At 33.6% G+C, this 20,542-nt stretch overlaps 2 protein-coding genes across 2 annotated transcripts in view; one reads left to right on the forward strand and one right to left on the reverse strand.

The window, feature by feature from the left end:
• Nucleotides 1-1,971: 1,971 nt before the first annotated feature.
• fem1b (fem-1 homolog b) lies at nt 1,972-8,507 on the forward strand. Its single transcript, XM_073831840.1, has 3 exons — nt 1,972-2,351; nt 2,464-2,841; nt 6,103-8,507. The coding sequence occupies exons 2-3, from the start codon at nt 2,567-2,569 to the stop codon at nt 7,736-7,738; spliced, it is 1,911 nt and encodes a 636-aa protein (XP_073687941.1). The 5' UTR covers nt 1,972-2,351; nt 2,464-2,566; the 3' UTR covers nt 7,739-8,507.
• Nucleotides 8,508-9,977: 1,470 nt separating this feature from the next.
• Nucleotides 9,978-20,542, reverse strand: part of itga11b (integrin, alpha 11b) — an 81,191-nt gene continuing 70,626 nt past the window's right edge. The window contains exons 24-30 of the mRNA XM_073831291.1: nt 20,091-20,181; nt 19,865-19,978; nt 19,480-19,563; nt 19,138-19,248; nt 16,352-16,447; nt 15,799-15,912; nt 9,978-11,427 (exon numbers count right to left, since the gene is read on the reverse strand). Coding sequence (XP_073687392.1) covers nt 11,353-11,427; nt 15,799-15,912; nt 16,352-16,447; nt 19,138-19,248; nt 19,480-19,563; nt 19,865-19,978; nt 20,091-20,181 — 685 coding nt within the window. The 3' untranslated portion in view covers nt 9,978-11,352. The remainder of the gene's footprint in view (nt 11,428-15,798; nt 15,913-16,351; nt 16,448-19,137; nt 19,249-19,479; nt 19,564-19,864; nt 19,979-20,090; nt 20,182-20,542) is intronic.

The raw sequence follows: 20,542 nt of genomic DNA on the forward strand, positions 1-20,542 counted from the left end.
ATTAGGATTGTTAAAAAAAAATTAAGGGCACTTTCTGTTTCTTATATTTTCTGTTTATTACTGATATTATCTATTGTACATATACAGAATAAATGTTTTCTGTTGAATATACAGCACCATCTGTCCCTAAAGCATTTTCAATACCTGTTAAAAAAAAACAAAAAAACAAAAAACAAAACAATATCATAAACACATGAAATCTAATTGTATTTTGTGTCTTTTAAAAAAATAATTTGTGGGTCTTTTATTGCTTTAAAATTTATAATTAAAAATATTGCATATATTATATATATATATATATATTCTGATTCGTTATTGGGATTTTTATGGGCCTCTGATTGCTTTAAAAATGAAACAAAAGCACAGTCTCAAAAGGGTGCTCGACCAAAAAGCAACAAGTAAAAAATAGAATATAAAGTCGGCAACACCTAAGCTCCAAAAGTATCAAAAATATTTATTGTTAAAACAACTTTAACAATAAATATTTTTGATACTTTTGGAGCTTAAGTGTTGCCGACTTTATATTCTATTTTTTTTTTTTACCTCTGATTGCTTTAAAAATTCACAATTAAAAACATTACCTTTTTTTCCTGTTTATCGCTGATATTATCAATTGCACGTATATAAAAAAACTGCATTTATTATAAATACATGAACTGAATTTGTATTATGTGTCTCAAAATGTGCAAATGTATTACTGACATTGTCTTTTATTTTTTTATTAAATATTTAATCCATATATAAAAATATCTGTAAAAAAATATTTTTTTTATGAAATCTATTTGTGTTGTGTCTTTAAAACTACAAATATAAAACTAATATTATCTATTATACTTTATGAAATATTTAATAATTATATATATATATATAATTTATATATATATATATATATATAAATTGGGATTAATTATTTTGATTTTTACATATATTTTATGGGCCTTTTATTGCTTTACAATTTACAATTAAAAATAATGTTTAATGTTTAATATATTTTCTGTTTATTGCTGATATTATCTATTGTACATATATAATACATGTGCATACATATTTTCAGATCAGCATTATTTTTTTGGCATTGGATCCAATAAATGCGTTTTTTTTTTTTAGTTTTTTTTTTTTTTTTTTTTACTCAGAATAATTATTGAGACTTATTGGGTTTTTAATATACTACTCAACATTTGAATTGGATCAAAACCGTTGTCCTGAACCCAAAACTACCTGTTCTTGTCTTAAGACAACTTGTTTGATCTACTTCAAATGTTTTTTTTTTATTTTTTTTTTTATTAACTGTATAACAAGAACATTAACACAACATACATCAAAAGAGGATCACAATGTTTTCAAATATTATCAAATACATTCCAAATAGCATCAAAGGAATAAACAAACAAAACAAAAACACAAAAAACAAACAAAAAGTAGCAACACAGGGGATATTTCACAATACATTTTCATAAGAAAAGGATTCAAAAATTCTATACAGCCTTCTTGCTTTTCTATTTTTAAGATCTTTTAAATCGTCAATGTGACGCTTTTCGATTTTGAATAATAAGATGTCAGGTTTGTTATTAGACCATTTTTGTTTATGTATATGATATTTTCCATACATAATTATTAAATTAATCACCAAATTTTGCTCCAGACTCATATTCTTATAAATCAAAAATATATCTCTATCAGAGAATCGAATCTTTAATTTAAGCATTTTCAATATTAGATATTCAATATCAATCCAAAACATCTTGGTATATATACAATCATAAAATAAATGTTTAACAGATTCTTCCTCTATGTTGCAAAAGATACATGTAGTATCCATATCTCTAAAGAACTTTGCAACTAGATCTACTTCAAATGTTGACTACTGTACAATTTCGTGGGACTTTTATTGCGAAAAGGAATCCTTGGAATCCCAGTGTCGCACTTCCTGTTATTGCTGACTTCATTTCCGGGCGTCGTCGTTACTGGCAGAGGTGAAAGACACAATCACGTTTAGCGCAGATTCTAGATTTAATTTGGATGTAATATCGGGTTTATCGGCGACATTTGGCTTCGTTTCGTTAAAGCGATCGGCGACATTATCACGGAAGAACTCAGATCTGAAACCAGAGCAAACCGAAGCGTAAAAGTGAAGGAATGAGGCGAGCAAACTCGTTTCGTTTAGAAGTGAAAGAGATTTCCGACTGAAACTCATTCGAATCGAACAGTTTACGTAATGACTAACGTTAGACAGTTTATATTATATCAAGTCTAGGACATATTTTAACACATAGGACTATTATCATTATCAATTCATTTACAATATATGTTGTGTTATGAGTCCGGTCATATACATTCATTCAGTCAGTTAAGTAAGTTAGACTAAAAGTCTTAATTTGTTTTATAAATAACGTTATATATTAACCAGCTCATAAGATCCATATTAATAACCTGGGGCAAATATAATGTCTGTTGGTCCGGCAGAAACTCTCCATGTGCTTCATATATGAGCTGAAGAGCTCAGGCAGGTGTTTTTAATGGGAGACGGCTTGATCTGTTCTGAGATCAGCGGGCGAATCTTGCACAGATGGCGGAGGTACCGGCTCTGGCCCGGTTGGAGTCCCTGGCCCGGTATGTTCACAAAGCGGCCAGTGAGGGGAGAGTCCTGACCCTGGCCGCCTTGCTCCTGAACCACTCCATCGTTCAGACCCGATATCTACTGGAGTATGTGACCCAGGAGGGCGGACAGAGATCCACACCGCTTATCATTGCTGCTCGAAACGGACACGACAAAGTAGTCCGGCTGCTTCTGGATCATTACAAGGTGGACACCGAACAGACCGGGACTGTCAGATTTGACGGGTAAGTTTTTATTTTTATACTTGTTTAAATATAGTTTTTAATACACAGATTACGTTTATTTCGCTGACTTCTTATTATGCTTATTATTTATTGCAGGGATAACGTTACTCGTATACACCACATATTGATTGAGTTAACGTTACAAATCTATTATAATCTTACCTGTATGTTAATCAAACGTTTCCGCTGAGAAGAAATAATCAATTACGATGTGCAGACCAATCAGGCTGGCAAAAATTACTACATAAATAATGCTTATATTCTCTGGTAGTTTTTACAACAATAACTGAAACGCAAGAAGGAATGGCGTATGAAATAAAAGAGCGCGAATCTGCGGAGTGATACGAGACGTTTGAAAGTAGCGCTGGTTTTATTTCGCCAAATGAGCGGACTGATACGAAAATTAGATCGTTGAATACCGCGATTGATTGTGTGATAAAATTGTCTTTTTCCCCAGCCAAATGTGGATCTATTCTTATTTACACGGCATTATGGTGATCATACATAACATAAAAGAGGTGTTTAGCAGAATTGCTCTTTCCTAAGCAATAAAAGTAAAATTAGATTTCCAAAAATGGTAGTCCATGTGACTTTTACACTATTTTAAGACTCTTTATCCATTGAAAATTTTCATTCATGGTTGAATACATTCAAATATGGCTCATGAAGACACATCAGCCCAGGTGTTGAGTGACCTAGTAAATTAATTTGACACATTTTTAAAGGATTAGTTCACTTTCAGAACAAGAATTTACAGATAATGTACTCACCCCCTTGTCATCTAAGATGTTAATGTCTTTCTTTCTTCAGTCGTAAGGAAATTGTTTTTTTTTTTTTGAGGAAAACATTTCAGGATTTCTCTCCATATAATAGACTTCTATGGTGCCCCCGAGTTTGAACTTCCAAAATGCAGCTTCAAAGGGCTCTAAACGATCCCAGCCGAGGAAAGAAGGGTCTTATCTTGCAAAACGATGGTTATTTTCAAAACAAATGATAATTTATATACTTTTTAACCTCAAATGCTTGTCTTGTCTAGCTCAGTAAGACGAGCGTTTGAGATTAAAAAGTATACAAGTTGTAAATGTTTTTAGAAAATAACCCATCGGTTTGCTAGATAAGACCCTGCTTTCCTTGTAGAAATATATATTAAAACGTGACCCTGGACCACAAAAACAGTCATAAGGGTACATTTTTTAAAAATTGAAATTTTTACATCATAAATATATGAATAAATAAGCTTTCCATTGATGCATGGTTTGTTAGGGTAGGCAAATATTTGGCCGAGGTACAACTTTTTGAAAATTTGGTATCTGAGGGTGCAAAAAAATCAAAATATTGAGAAAATCGCCTTTAAAGTTGCCCAAATGAAGTTCTTAGCAATGCATATTACTAATCAAAAATTAAGTTTTGATAGATGTATAGTAGGACATTTATAAAATATCTTCATGGAACATGAGCTTTACTTAATATCCGAATGATTTTTTGGCATAAAAGGAAAATGGATGATTTTGACCCATCCAATGTATTTTTGACTATTGCTACAAATATACCCCAGCGACTTAAGACTGGTTTTGTGCTCCAGGGTCACATATAGTATAGTTTTATTTTATTTGTAGTTGTGCTTGTCAGAAAATTAAAATCGTGAAATTTAGAATAACATGAGAGTAGGGCTGCACGATATTGGGGAAAAATTACATTGCAATATATTTTTTTCTTGCGATATATATTGCGATGTGTACAAATTAATTTATGTTCATCAGGTTGTTTTGAACTGCTTAAAAATCAAATAATAATTCAAGAATAATTGGGGTAATTTTGTAAGCATTTTCAAAGAATAAAAAAATGTCAAAGTACAGTATAATCAAAACCCTGAAATAAAATACTTTTTAAAGCTTATTTTGGGTAGTTTCATGAACAGTTTGACTCACCTTATTCACTGTCAATTCAGGCAAATCAAGGCTCTAATATGAAATTAATAATGAATGTTGCTTTTACCCTGATGAAAGGGAAATCAGCTTCTTCCTTTCGCGAAAAACATTCAAAGCTTAGCCAAGATGGAGGAACAGCTGATCATAGCTGTTACAGGGATAACAATTTTTAGCAGCAGAGCTACTGCAAGCAATTTTTAGTTTTGGAAATCCATTTATCTTAGTTTATTTCTCTTTGCTGAAACTTCCGCGTCTTTAGGAGAGCGCGGCTCATGGTTGCTTAGCAACGGCAGACGCCACTCTGCCACTCAAGTTACAGAGCGCTTTGGAAAGAAGGAGAAAGCGGCGCGCCTAGCGTTTTCCACGCGTTTTTAGGCGCGACATGTGAACGGTCCCTTAAATTCGTAGTGTTTCCGCGAGTTGTGGCAACAACTGCCAGGCACTCCCGACAAAGCACCTGTTTTTGGTCAGCAGCATCCTTTTTGTATCCAAAATACTTCCATATGACCGACGTTGCGTTTCTTTTTGCGACCAAATCTTCCATTTCGGCGCTTTTCTCCCGCTCATTTCGCCATGCGCACGCAGAGACTGCATGCATGAAGTAGGTGAAGCAACGTGTGCATTGTAGTTTTTAAAGAACCCTTAAATATGAGTTATTACTTTATTTTAGACAAATGTGACCCTGGACCACAAAACCAGTCATAAGGTTAAATTTGACAAAACTGAGATTTATACATCATATGAAAGCTCAATAAATAAGCTTTCTATTGATGTATGGTTTGTTAGGATAGGACAATATTTAGCCGAGATACATCTATTTGAAATCAGAAATCTGAGGATCCAAAAAAAATCAAAAATACTGAGAAAATCACCTTTAAAGTTGTCCAAATTAGGTTCTTAACAATGCATATTACAAATCAAAAATTACATTTTGATATATTTACAGTAGGAATTTTACAAAAAATCTTCATGGAACCTGAACTTTACTTAATTTCCTAATGATTTTTGGCATAAAACAAAAATCAAAAATTTTGACCCATACAATGTATTTTTGGCTATTGCTACAAATATACCCCAGTGACTTAAGACTGGTTTTGTGGTCCAGGGTCACAAATATAGATCCGTGAATAGAAAGTTTAGAAATATAGAAAGTACATTTTTAAATCAGACACACAATTTTTTTTTGCCCTGCATCGTGACTGCCACGACGTGACTATCGCGCATGCGTACATCGCGATGACGATGCTGAAACGATCTATCGTGCAGCCCTACATGAGAGCACATAAATGTATAACTAATCCTAAAATGCTCTGTTTCGTTTTCCCTCTTCTAGATATATTATTGACGGCGCCACGGCTCTTTGGTGTGCAGCCGGCGCTGGGCATTTCGAAGTGGTACGTTTGCTGGTTTCGCACGACGCCAACGTGAATCACACCACCCTCACCAACTCCACCCCCCTCAGAGCCGCGTGCTTCGACGGCCGGCTGGACATCGTACGGTATCTCGTGGAGCACAAGGCCGACATCAGCATCGCCAATAAGTACGGCAACACTTGCCTGATGATCGCCGCCTACAAGGGCCACACCGACGTCGTTTACTTCCTCCTGGAGCGGGCCGCGGATCCCAATGCCAAAGCTCACTGCGGGGCCACCGCGTTGCACTTTGCCGCAGAAGCCGGGCATCTGGATATCGTGAAGGAGTTGGTACGATGCCAAGCGGCGATGGTGGTAAACGGACACGGGATGACGCCACTAAAGGTGGCGGCCGAAAGCTGCAAGGCGGACGTCGTTGAGCTACTGCTTTCGCATGCGGATTGCGACGTCGAGAGCCGTATCGAGGCTTTAGAGCTGCTTGGAGCATCTTTCGCCAACGATCGTGAGAATTACGACATACTTAAGACCTACCACTACTTGTACCTCGCCATGCTAGAGCGTTTTCGGGATCCCCAGAGGGTTATCGCCAAAGAGTTGCCGTCACCCGTCGCGGCGTACGGAGGAAGAGCCGAATGCCGCACTCTGCAAGACTTAGAGACGATTCGACACGACCGGGATGCTCTTCACATGGAAGGATTAATGATTCGAGAGCGAATCTTAGGTGCGGATAACATCGACGTGTCGCATCCCATTATATATCGCGGCGCGGTCTACGCTGACAACATGGAGTTCGAACAGTGCATCAAACTCTGGTTGCACGCCTTGCTTCTACGGCAACAGGGAAACCGCAACACGCATAAAGACCTCTTGAGATTTGCGCAAGTCTTCTCGCAAATGGTCCACTTGAAGGAGCCGGTCCGCGCGTCGGACGTCGAACACGTTTTGTGCGCCAGCGTCTTGGAGATCCGCCGGAGCATGGCGCGCTTGCGAACGTCCACCGATGCGGAGTTGCCGGCGGCCACCGACAGCTACGAATCCAACGTGTTCACTTTTCTCTACCTGGTTTGCATCTCTACCAAAACGCAGTGCGGCGAAGAGGAGCGAGCGCGGATTAACAAACAAATCTACGACTTGATACGGCTAGATCCGCGATCCCGAGAGGGGTTGTCGCTTTTGCATTTAGCGGCTAGCTCTAGCACGCCAGTGGATGACTTTCACACCAACGACGTTTGCAGTTTTCCAAACGCGCAAGTAACTAAGCTGCTCATAGACTGCGGCGCCCAGGTGAACGCGGTGGACCATGAAGGAAACAGCCCTTTACATCTCATCGTACAGTACAATCGTCCCATCAGCGACTTTTTGACCCTTCACGCCATCATTATTAGCCTCGTCGAAGCTGGCGCGCATACGGACATGACCAACAAGCAAAAGAAAACCCCGCTTGATAAGAGCACAACGGGCGTTTCTGAAATCCTTCTGAAGACGCAGATGAAGATGAGTCTGAAGTGTCTAGCGGCTCGCGCCGTGCAGCAACACCAGATCTTGTATCGCGACCAGATTCCCAAAAGCCTGGAGGAGTTTGTTGAATTTCACTGAGGTGTGGACTTTTGCGTTTCCGTTTTGTCTCAACCGGTGACACGGTGCTTTAGGACTCTAGAAAACTGTTTTAATTAAGTCTAACTGTTGATCAATTTGGGAGATTCGTCTAAATCCGACGGCTGCGTTTGATCCCAAATGAACTTTCTGGTTTCAACCTGGTTGTTTTTTAACTAATGAAAGATGGACACAGTCAGAAAAGACTCTTATTTTGAAAACCGATACGTTTTTTTGTGTGTATTGAACAGCTCTTTTTAATAAGCTGCTCGCATTTTGTTTTCTTAACATATTTTATAAAGGTTTATTTAAAACAGAGTGTAAAATGTCTATTTTATAAGGAAATCAATCAGCCGAGTGTTGATGTCCTAAAGCTAAACCCCGTGACAGGTGATTTCTTTTATTTGAATAGTAAAATGTGCCTGTAACCAGAAGTTGGACATTTATGATTATTATTATTGTAGTAATTATTATTAGTTTTTTTTTTCTTTTTAAAACCAAGACGCCACTGTAACGCCAATTAGTGAGTTTGTAATCATGACTTGCGTTTATGAACACCTACTGGAGCTCTTTTTGACTCACGGGGCCTTATTCTGGATGGTGCTGTTGTGCTTCCTGCTTATAGCTCTGTGTATGTGTGTGGCTGAATCTGAATGTGGAGGTTTTTTAACCCTCTGTGTTTGCACCATGTTTTATTCTTTCATTACTGGAGATTGCTCGACACGTTTTTATTTCCAAACCAAATCAAAGAAGATTAAAAACATAGATCTAAGATGCCTGTCAGACTCGGACTGTGTGCTTCTGTTGCATTCGAATTGTGGTTTTTAAAGGAATGTTCAAACCTAAAATTAATATTTCCTGAAAATCTATTCAGCCGCTGGTCACCCAAGATGTAGATGGGTTTGTTTCTTCATCAGATCTGGAGAAATGTAGCATTGCATCACTTACTCACCAAATGGATGTGAATGGGTGCCGTCGGAATGAGAGTCCAAACAGCTGGTAAGAACGTCACAATAATCCACAAGTAATCCAAACCACTCCAGTCCATCAATTAATGTTTTGTGAGGCCAAAATATGTGTAGTTTGTAAAAAACATCCTTCATTAAGACATTTTAACTTTTAAACCGTCATTTCTGGCCAAAATTTGAATCTATAATCCTTCCTCCAGTGAAAAAGCCCATCTTGTTGTCCTCTCACATCAAAATCCACTCATATTTGTTTAGGACTGTTTTGACTTTAAAATTGTGCTTAATCTGTGCATTTTTCTCTCCTGATTTAGATGAGACAACATTTTCACCGGAAGAAGCGTTATAGATTGAGGACTCGTATCTTTTGGAAAAACTTTCTAAAGATGTTAATTAATGGACTGGAGTGGTGTGGAGTAGTTGTGAATTATTGTGATGTTTTTGTGTGTGTTTTTAAAGGAAAATTTCACCCAAAACTTAGTATTTGCTGAAATGTGCTCACCCTCAGGTCATCCAAGATGTAGATGAATTTATTTCTTCATCAGATTTGGAGAAATGTAGCGTTACATCACTTGCTCACCAATGCATGTGAATGGGTGCCGTCAGAATGAGAGTCCAAACAGCTGATAAAAACATCACAATAATCCACACAACTCCATTTGATCAGTTACCATCTTATGAAGCCAAAAGCTGTAAGAATCAAATCATTCATTAAGCCATTTTAACTTTAAACCATCGCTTTTGGCCAAAATGCCATAATCTAATAACGCTTCCTCCAGTGAAAAAGTCCATCTTCTGTTGTCTCCCACATCATAATCCACCCACATATTTGTTTAGAGCTGTTTTGAATTGTAAACGGTGCTTGATCTGTGCATATTTCTCGTCTGATTCAGACCAGATTACTTTTTCACTGGAAGAAGCGTTATAGATCGAAGACTTGTGTTTTTAGGAAGAAGCAGAAGGTTTGAAGTTAAAGTGTGTTCATGATGTATCTGTTTCTAAAACTCAGAGCTTTTCACTTCACAAGATGTTAACTGATGGACCGGAGTGGTGTGAAGTAATTGTGAATTACTGTGATGTTTTTATCAGCTGTTTGGACTCTCATTCTGACGGCACCCATTCACATCCATTGGTGAGCAACTGATGCAATGCCACATTTCTCCAAATCTGATGAAGAAACCAACTCATCTGCATCTTTGATGGCCTGAAGGTGAGTACATTTCCTGCAAATTTTCATTTTTGGATTATTTCGTAAAGAAAGGAATTCAAAAACATAGTTTAAATCAAGGTGATTTTAATTTATTCAGTGGTTCAGTTAAAAACACATGACAAACATTCAGCTGTCAATCTTTACATGCAATAAAATGACGACATAAATGACAATTAAAACGAGTGACCATCGAATCACACGCTGTCTTGAAAAGTGAAAGCCGTGAAGCCATGTCAAACTAAAACACTGTCGGAAAACATTTTTGATTGAGTGACTTTGTTTAGAACAGAACCGTTAAACTACTTATTGCTGAAGGGTGTAGAATATATAGTGTGCACTTTTTTTTTTAATAAATGCAATGCATTTAACTTGAGCTTTCACTTTTCCAGTGTTGTTTTTTTTTTTTTTTGTTAAATAATAAATTGTGGTCAGACTGAAATCTTCATAAAAATGTAAATGTAAATAACCTTATATGGTTTGCACATAAATAATGCACACTTCCTATTTTTTAAATGGTGTGCTTGTTAGTAGACGACTAGTTATTTCGTTCTGAACACAGCCACTGTTATTCAAGACAGCGATCATAAAAAAGGGAAGTAAGGGTAGTTAAGTCAAGAATATTTTATTAATTTATAGCATTTTTTATCCTTGTGATCATATTACATGGAATATTGTATTTTTAGATATCAATATTTAAGTAAACTGCATTAAAACAAAAAAGCCTTTTATAAATGGTTTTGTATTATTTATGACGGCAAATAAAAAATATTGCAAATAAAAGGCGAGAAATAAGTGTTAAAAAATGTTAAAATGTGCATGTAGTCATTTCAACTACCCTTAACCCCTTTTACCATTTTAAAATGATGAAAAACACAGACATAGTCATGGAAGGAATACTTCCGATTCCAGCTGCAATGTATTGTATATAAAACTGAGATTATGACAAAAATTCGGACAAAATCTCAAATACACAAACCTTGAACAACAAGATGCATTAAGGTGCATAATCTGATGGTTAAATATGTTATTTTATCATAGTTTTACATTATATTGCTGATTTTTTGTTTAATATTTACAAATTTCAAGTTCAAAATTCTTTACAATGTGCAAGTGCATCAGCTTGAATTTATGCTGTTGCACACAAAAAAAGTCTTCTGTTCCACAAACCGAGGTTTGTTGATATGCAAACATTTTATCAGCACCAAAACCTCTCAAAATGGGTGTTTTTTTCCTTTCCAGCTCTCTTCAGTCTCACACTAGGTGAAATTTCCAGCATCTTCACATCTTCTGTCTTAATTGGCGGCGCGGCCAGGGGAAGCGAGCTGATTGGTTCTGCGTCGGACTGCGGGAGGGCGTGGCAGCGCTCGAGAGCAGCTGATTGGCTGACACGCACCCGTGTCTGGAGAGTCCCTGAGTGATTGGCTGAGGAGGTTGCCGTGGCATTACCGATCCTCTGCTGTCTTCTCATTGGTCGCCTGCTCTTCCCTCTTTCTCTTCTGTCTGTGGAAGAATCCGAGCTGCGGATGAAAGAAAAACAGTGACTTGTTTTTATTCAAGTAGCGGAAGCTCCTGAGAGATTAGACCTTAAACAAACCCTAAAATATGTAAATGTATGTTTTGATATGTAAATTCAGCTCTACTTAATCTAACGTAAAGTGAGCGCCAAGCATATGGACAGAATTTAAGCCTGGCTCTGGATAAATGAGATTTGAGTTGGTAATACAAGCAAATATTATGTGCATTGTTATTTACATATTATTATAGCATTTATTTATATTCTATATTAGATTTTATTTTAATATTTTCATTTCATTTTATGTGCTGTTGTAATTTTTATTATTATTATTATTATTATTTTAAGTTTTAATAATTTTAACTTAAATGTTTTAATGTTAGTTTACGTTTTAGTAATTCTATTATAATTCTACATTTTGACATTTTTATTTGTATACGTAAATATAAAAATATATAAAACATTTAAAAAGTACATATTTTTACTTTTCATTTGTTTTTATGTAATTTTACTTTGTTTTAGTAATTCTATTTAATTTTACATTTTGACAATTTTATTCGTAAAAATATTTTAAATTTTCATTTGTTTTTATTTCAGCTTTAGTTTTATTGATTTTACTGCTTCTACTTAAACCTATTTTATTTCAGTCATTTGCCAAGGCAACATTTGTAAATTTAGTTTGTGTTAGTAATTCTATTTTAATTCTATATTTTGACATTTTTACTTTTCATTTGTTTTTATTTCAGTTTTAGTTTTAGTAGTTTTAGTATTTCAACCTAAACTTACCTTATTTCATTTTTTTTTTTGCCAAGGGAGCTTTTGTAATTTTTGTTTAAGTTTTAGTAATTCTATTTTAATTCTATATATTGGCATTTTTATTTACACAAATATTTTTGTTTTTCAGTTTCAGTTTTAGAATTTTAGTACTTAAACATATTTTATTTCAGTTATTTGCCAGAGCAAATAGTTTACGTTTTAGTAATTCTATTTTAATTCTTTATTTTGACGTTTATTTGTACAAATTGTACTTTTCATTTGTTATTATGTCAGCTTTAGTTTTAGTTATTTAAGTACTTCAACTTACACTTATTTTATTTCAGTTATTTGCTAAGGGAACAATTGTAATTTTACTTTATGGTTTAGTATTTCTATTTTAATTCTATATTATTCAATAATATTTTTACTTTTTATTTATTTTTATTTCATTTATTTAGTTTGTGTAATTTTAGTGCTTTAACTTAAACTTATTTTATTTCAGTTATTTGCCAAGATAACATTTGTCATTTTAGTTTACATTTTAGTAATTCTCTTTTAATTCTATATTTCGACATTTTTATAAAAAAAAAGTTTTATTTTTCATTTGTTTTTATTTTAGCTTTATTATTAGCAATTTTAGTACGTCATCTTCAACTTAAACATTATTTCAGTTATTTTCCAAGGCAGCTTTTGTAATTTTAGTTTACGTTTTGTAATTCTATTTTAATTTTATATATTGAGATTTTTATTTACACACATATTTTTACTTTCCATTTGTTTTTCAGTTTTAGAATTTTATTTTATTTATTTTATTCAGTTATTTGCCAAGGTAACATTTGTAATTTTACATTTTAGTAATTCTATTTAAATTCTAATTCTAAATATTTTGACTTTTCATTTGTTTTATTTATTTCAGCTTTAGTTTGAGTATTTTTAGTTTTCCAACTTTCCAGTTATTTGCCAAGGCATTGTGATTTTAATTTATGTTTTAGTAATTCTATTTTAATTATACATTTTGACAATTTTATTTGTAAAAATATTTTTAATTTTCATTTGTTTTTATTTCAGCTTTAGTTATATTGATTTTAGTGCTTCTACGTAAACCTATTTTATTTCAGTCATTTGCCAAGGCAACATTTGCCATTTTAGTTTACGTTTTAGTAATTCTATTTTAATTCTATATTTTGAGATTTTTATTTGTTAAACGTATTTTAACTTTTCATTTGTTTTTATTTCAGCTTTATCTTTAGTAATTTTAGTACTTAAACTTATTTTATTTTGGTTATTTGCCAAGGCAACATTTGTAATTTCAGTTTATGTTTCAGTAATTCTATTTTAATTCTATATTTTGAGATTTTTATTTGTTAAACGTATATTAACTTTTCATTTGTTTTTATTTCAGCTTTATCTTTAGTCATTTTAGTACTTAAACTTATTTTATTTTGGTTATTTGCCAAGGCAACATTTGTAATTTCAGTTTATGTTTCAGTAATTCTATTTTAATTCTATATTTTGAGATTTTTATTTGTTAAACGTATTTTAACTTTTCATTTGTTTTTATTTCAGCTTTATCTTTAGTAATTTTAGTATTTAAACTTATTTTATTTTGGTTATTTGCCAAGGCAACATTTGTAATTTCAGTTTATGTTTCAGTAATTCTATTTTAATTCTATATTTTGAGATTTTTATTTGTTAAACGTATTTTAACTTTTCATTTGTTTTTATTTCAGCTTTATCTTTAGTAATTTTAGTACTTAAACTTATTTTATTTTGGTTATTTGCCAAGGCAACATTTGTAATTTCAGTTTATGTTTCAGTAATTCTATTTTAATTCTATATTTTGAGATTTTTATTTGTTAAACGTATTTTAACTTTTCATTTGTTTTTATTTCAGCTTTATCTTTAGTAATTTTAATATTTAAACTTATTTTATTTTGGTTATTTGCCAAGGCAACATTTGTAATTTCAGTTTATGTTTCAGTAATTCTATTTTAATTCTATATTTTGAGATTTTTATTTGTTAAACGTATTTTAACTTTTCATTTGTTTTTATTTCAGCTTTATCTTTAGTAATTTTAGTATTTAAACTTATTTTATTTTGGTTATTTGCCAAGGCAACATTTGTAATTTCAGTTTATGTTTCAGTAATTCTATTTTAATTCTATATTTTGAGATTTGTATTTGTTAAACGTATTTTAACTTTTCATTTGTTTTTATTTCAGCTTTATCTTTAGTAATTTTAGTACTTAAACTTATTTTATTTCGGTTATTTGCCAAGGCAACATTTGTAATTTCAGTTTATGTTTCAATAATTCTATTTTAATTCTATATTTTGAGATTTTTATTTGTTAAAAGTATTTTAACTTTTCATTTGTTTTTATTTCAGCTTTATCTTTAGTAATTTTAATACTTAAACTTATTTTATTTCGGTTATTTGCCAAGGCAACATTTGTAATTTAATTCTATTTTAATTCTATATTTTGACAGTTTTATTTCTTAAAAATATTTGTACTTTTCATTGGTTTTTATTTCAGGTTAAGGCAACCTAAATTTATTTGATTTCAGTAAGTTGCCAACAATTTACTTAAAAAAAAAAAAATATTTAAGCTTTTCAGTATTTTTTTTACCTAAGTAATATTTCAGCTTCAGCTTTATTTCAGTTACAGAAAACAATGTTTAACAGTTTTAGTATTACCTAACAATAACAACACTGCCAAATATTAGAATATTAGCTTATTAACAATTATTATATTATCTATAATGTTTTTTTTTCTATTTTAATTCTATATTTTGAGATTTTTATTTGTTAAACATATTTTAACTTTTCATTTGTTTTTATTTCAGCTTTATCTTTAGTAATTTTAGTATTTAAACTTATTTTATTTTGGTTATTTGCCAAGGCAACATTTGTAATTTCAGTTTATGTTTCAGTAATTATATTTTAATTCTATATTTTGAGATTTTTATTTGTTAAAAGTATTTTAACTTTTCATTTGTTTTTATTTCAGCTTTACCTTTAGTAATTTTAGTACTTAAACTTATTTTATTTCGGTTATTTGCCAAGGCAACATTTGTAATTTAAATCTATTTTAATTCTATATTTTGACAGTTTTATTTCTAAAAAATATTTGTACTTTTCATTGGTTTTTATTTCAGGTTCAGGCAACCTAAATTTATTTGATTTCAGTAAGTTGCCAAAAATTTACTTAAAAAAAAAAAAAAAAAAATTAAGCTTTTCACTAATTTTTTTACCTAAGTAATATTTCAGCTTCAGCTTCAGCTTTATTTCAATTACAGAAAATGATGTTTGACAGTTTTAGTATTACCTAACAATAACAACACTGCCAAATATTAGAATATTAGCTTATTAACAATTATTATATTATCTATAATGTTTTTTTTTTCTCGATTTTAAACCTTTATTATACTGTATGCATCTTAATATGCAGATAAACTATAAGCAACCCATTTATGGGCAGATTCGCCCAATTTGTCCAAAATAAGGCCAAAACAGCTTGATTTCCTTTTTTGACACCCAAATGTACTACAGTAATATAAGTCTATACTAATACATATGTTGATATTAGCTTGGTAACTGTGAATAAAAACCGTGTCAGACCTTCCAGAGTGCCAGTACGAGCAGAGCCAGAAGCTGCAGTCCTCCCAATGTGCTCCCAACAATCACCCAGATGGGGATTCGGTAATCTTCCTCCTTCCTAATCTCCAGGATTATCTACAGAACCATAATCCAAAACCTTAAAGTCAAATTCTTGGAAGAATCGGATATACAAGATCAGGACTCACACAAACCTGCACAAATGAAGATGCTAGAAGATCTGTGTGTGTAATTAAGTTAAAGTTGACTAACTAACACTGTATTTTTGCATTAGTTAAGAAGCCTGACAGCTGTTTATCCAGAAGGGGGCAGCACATCACTTAACTTATTTTGGTTCCCAGACAAATGTGTTAATTTTTCATTTAAGAGGGTATTGGAAAAAAAAAACATAAAACTCCTCATTTTCTGTAAACAGCTGGTCTTTGCTTCTCATTAGTACGCTATCTTCTACTTATGACACAAGCAAATGTAATAAAGGAGCTCAGATGCATCATTTCATTTCATATCCATGAAGTGTCTCATGCACAGCATTGTACAGCTCTCTGGAGGTACTTACATGTCTCATGGGACGTTCCTCGTGGAGGAACATCGGACTTGAGGGGTTCAATTCAACTGCAGCTGTCATTACCAGATCTAACCGTTTAAATTTCACCTGAGGAATGAGATGAAGAGGCAGCTCGTAACAATTTAACAACTCCTTTGAACTTTCTGTTGCAATAGGTATCAGCACAAAAGCTTTGAGAAAACTGACAGGAAAGTTTGAGGTATAGTAGGTGCATTAAATTACAATTTGTTATTAAGTAAACAATGTGGAAAAGTAAAATAATGATAACAGACAAATAATGTCAACAAATGCCTGATATAACAAATTATTATTTTACAATAACAGATACTTACGTAAGCCTGTTTCTGCCACTGAATACAGAATAAAAAAAAGGTAATCTTGCAGTTTTGACTTTTTCCACGCAATTGCGAGTTATAATGTCCAATTCTGAGTCAGGAAAAAAGACTGATATTTTCTCAGAATTGCGGAAACTCACAAAAAAAGTCAGAATTGAGAGTTTAAATCTTCCAATTCTGAGATTTTTCTTACAATTGCAAGTTTTATATCTCACTACTCTGATTTCTTAACTCACAATTGCGAGTTTATATCACAATTCAGAGAATTTTTTTTGAAAAAGTCAGAATTGTGCGTTTAAATCTTCCAATTCTGAGATTTTTCTTACAATTGCAAGTTTATATCTCACTATTCTGAATTTTTAACTCACAATTGCGAGTTTATATCACAATGCAGAGAAAAAAATTAGAAAAAGTCAGAATTGTGCGTTTAAATCTTGCAGTTCTGAGGTTCTTCTCGCAATTGCAAGTTTATATCTCACTACTCTGATTTCTTAACTCACAATTGCGAGTTTATATCTCAATTCAGAGAAAAAAAGTCATAATTGTAAGTTTAAATTGTGCAATTATGAGATTTTTTCTCACAATTGCAAGTTTATATCTCACAATTCTGAGAAAAAAAAAATTAAAAAGGTAATTGTGCCTTTTTATCTAGCAATTCTGATGTTTGTTTTTTTTTTCCAGAATTGCATGATACAAACTCGCAATTCTGAGAAACAACAGCAGAACTGCTAGATAAAAAGTTGCAATTATTATTTTTTATTTTTTTATTCAGAGGCGAAAACAGGCTTCCATAGATACTAGATTGATAAATATAATTTTCTTGTTAATTTATTATGATTTTTATTATTTTATTTAATTTTAACATATAATTTGTGTGTAAAAAAAAAAAAAAAAATATATATATATATATATATATATATACACAGTATCTCACAAAAGTGAGTACACCCCTCACATTTCAGCATTTCACATTTTTAGTATATCTTCTCAAGGGACAATACTATATAAATTAAACTTGGATATATTTGAGAGTAGTCAATGTGCAGCTTGTATAGCAGTAGATTTACTGTCCTCTGAAAATAACTCAACATACAGCCATTATTGTCAAAATATCCGGCAACAAAAGTGAGTACACCCTAAGTCAACTTGTCTAAAGTGTCAATATTTAGTTTCATTGTTATCTCTCACTGACTTAATCATCCTGGGCATTGAATTGACCAGAGCAGCACCTTACACTTGAGGATGCCCCACAGGTGCTCAATAGGGTTCAGGTCTGGAGACATACTTGGCCACTCCATCATCTTCAGCTTCCTCAGCAAGGCAGTTGTCATCTTGGTGGTGTGTTTGGGATTGCTATCATGTTGGAAAACTGTCGTTTGGTCTAGTTTCTGGAAGGAAGGCATCATGTTCTGCTTCAGATTGTACAGCACATAATGGAATCCATGTTTCCCTCAATGAACCACAGCTCCACAGAACCAGCAGAAACTCATGCAGCCCCAGACCATGATGCTACCACCACCATGATTGACTGTAGGCAAGACACATTTTCTTGGTACTCCTCACCAGGGCATCGCCACCATCTGAGCCAAACAAGTTTATCTTATTATCACAGGACATGGTTCCAGTAATTCATGCTCTTGGATTGGTTGTCTTCAGCAAACCGTTTGCAGACTTTCTTGTGAGCCAGCTTCAGATGAGGCGTCCTTCTGGGACGACGCCTATGCAAACCGACTTGGTATGGTCTGAGCACCGAAAAGCTGACCTTCTACTTCTGCAACCTTTAAAGCAATGCTGGCAGCACTCATGCATCTGTGTTTTGAAGCCAGGTTCTGCATCTGACGCACAGAACGAGTGCTCAACTTCGTTGATCGACCATTGCGAGGCCTGTGCCGAATGAAACACATCTTGGAAAACCTCTGTATGACCCTGACCACTGTAGTGTAACTCGGTTTCAGGGTGTTACTGAACCTCTAATAGCCTTGGCCATCTTTGTGGAGAGCAACAATACTAATTCTCAAATCCTCAGAGAGTTCTTTGCCATGAGATGCCATGTTGAACATCCAGTGGTCAGTATGAGAGAATTGTACTTAAAGCACCAAATTTTAACTGCTCTAATACAAGATACACAACTTTGCATGGTCCTGTCAAGCAGACAAAAACATAAACATGATGAATAGGACATGTGGCTTTGCATGGTTAAATGACAAACTGCTGTTACTCACTTTTGTTGCCAGCTATTTTGACAATAACGGCTGTATGTTGAGTAATTTTCAGGGGATAATAAATCTATACTGCTATCCAAGCTGCACATTGACTACTCTAAAATATATCCAAGTTTCATTTCTAAAGTATTGTCCCTTAAGAAGATATATTAAAATGGTTGCTGAAATGTGAGGGGTGTACTCACTTTGTGACATACCGTATATCGTCTGAGATACTCACGGCTAATAAAGTATGCAGATTGAGCCATCCTGTCGCGGTGATACTAACGTCTCCTTGGGGAAGCAGGTTGATTCTACACTGTGCAAATAACGTGTCGCTGGTGGATGCATTCTGTGAACACAATTCATGCTTTTGATTACTTAGTGCCAGAGTGGAAACTCTAAGTGAATCCAATATAGATTCCAAATGAATCTTGTGTTATCTTTAGCCAAATGAAAGTGATCAAGCAGGTTGTGCGGTTTGTTTTCATCAAGCTTGTCACATTTGCGTACTGTTGCTTTGTTTTCCAACAGATGGATGCAATCAGTGTTTTTGAAGAAGTGTAAAAAGAGCAAAGTGTACCATGTGCGGGTTGAGGGAGAGATCCTCCTGCGAGGAAGAGCCGGCGGTAATGACACGTGGAACGCTGCAATGCGAGCGAGCCGTCTGAGTCGAACAAACACGCCACAGATGAGGATTTACTCAACAACAGCACTTGCTAAAACTCAACTACTGATTGAACTCAAGCTGCGCCAACTCAAATAAACTGGACAAACAGATTGTTTGCATTATGAGACAGACAAAACAACAACCTCTGGAAGCAGTTAAAAGATTTTGAATTTGTTTACAACATTAATGACAGTTTTCAGTTTCAGATGATCAGACGTTTCAGAAGTTTGTAGTTTGAGGCTGAAATGTATAGACAAAAAAATATGTAAATATACTGTAAATATGACTAAAAACACACCTGATCGACATCCAAGTCTGAGAGGTGCAGGAGAGCGTTTGCGTTTCTGGTCACAGCGAAGACGTTTAACGTGAAGAGAAGCTCAGATATGGGAAACGTGCCGAGATTCTGGATCTGTTTTAGGAGAAACATTTTAGGTGTCCAAAGGAAATATTTATTTAGTTCAATGCTCTGATTTGTTCTGGAGAATGTCTTTTAAAATCTGGTTTGGATGTGAGGAACCCACCTGATAAGAGAGATTGAAAGGCGGTCCGGTCCCAACTGGGACGCTCTGGCCAAGCTCAGGTTTGATCTCAAAACGGGACGGGCTGGAATCCCTGAAGGAAAGACTCAGAGTGTGAATGATTCAATATTAAATAGTCATTTAGTAGCTTGAAGGTATTTCTGGTGATTCTCACACCTCTCAAGAACATGCCTGGGTTATTTTTTATCACAAAAATCAGTGAAAAAAAAAGAAATGCATTTTTTTTATATGAAACTCATGGAGGATTACTTATTTTGTCCTGTTTTCTGTTTACATTTTAATTTAAATTGAAGTCTTTTGTTAATTTTAGCAATTTTATTTCAGTTTTATTTATTTTTTTAGTTTTAGTTTTTAATTTTAGTGCATTAACTTGTAAGTCTGAATATATAAATGTAAACTGTGAATTTTGTATACAAATAATTTATATAATTTAT

This window comes from Garra rufa, chromosome 25 (assembly GCF_049309525.1).
Source record: "Garra rufa chromosome 25, GarRuf1.0, whole genome shotgun sequence".
Taxonomy (NCBI): domain Eukaryota; kingdom Metazoa; phylum Chordata; class Actinopteri; order Cypriniformes; family Cyprinidae; genus Garra; species Garra rufa.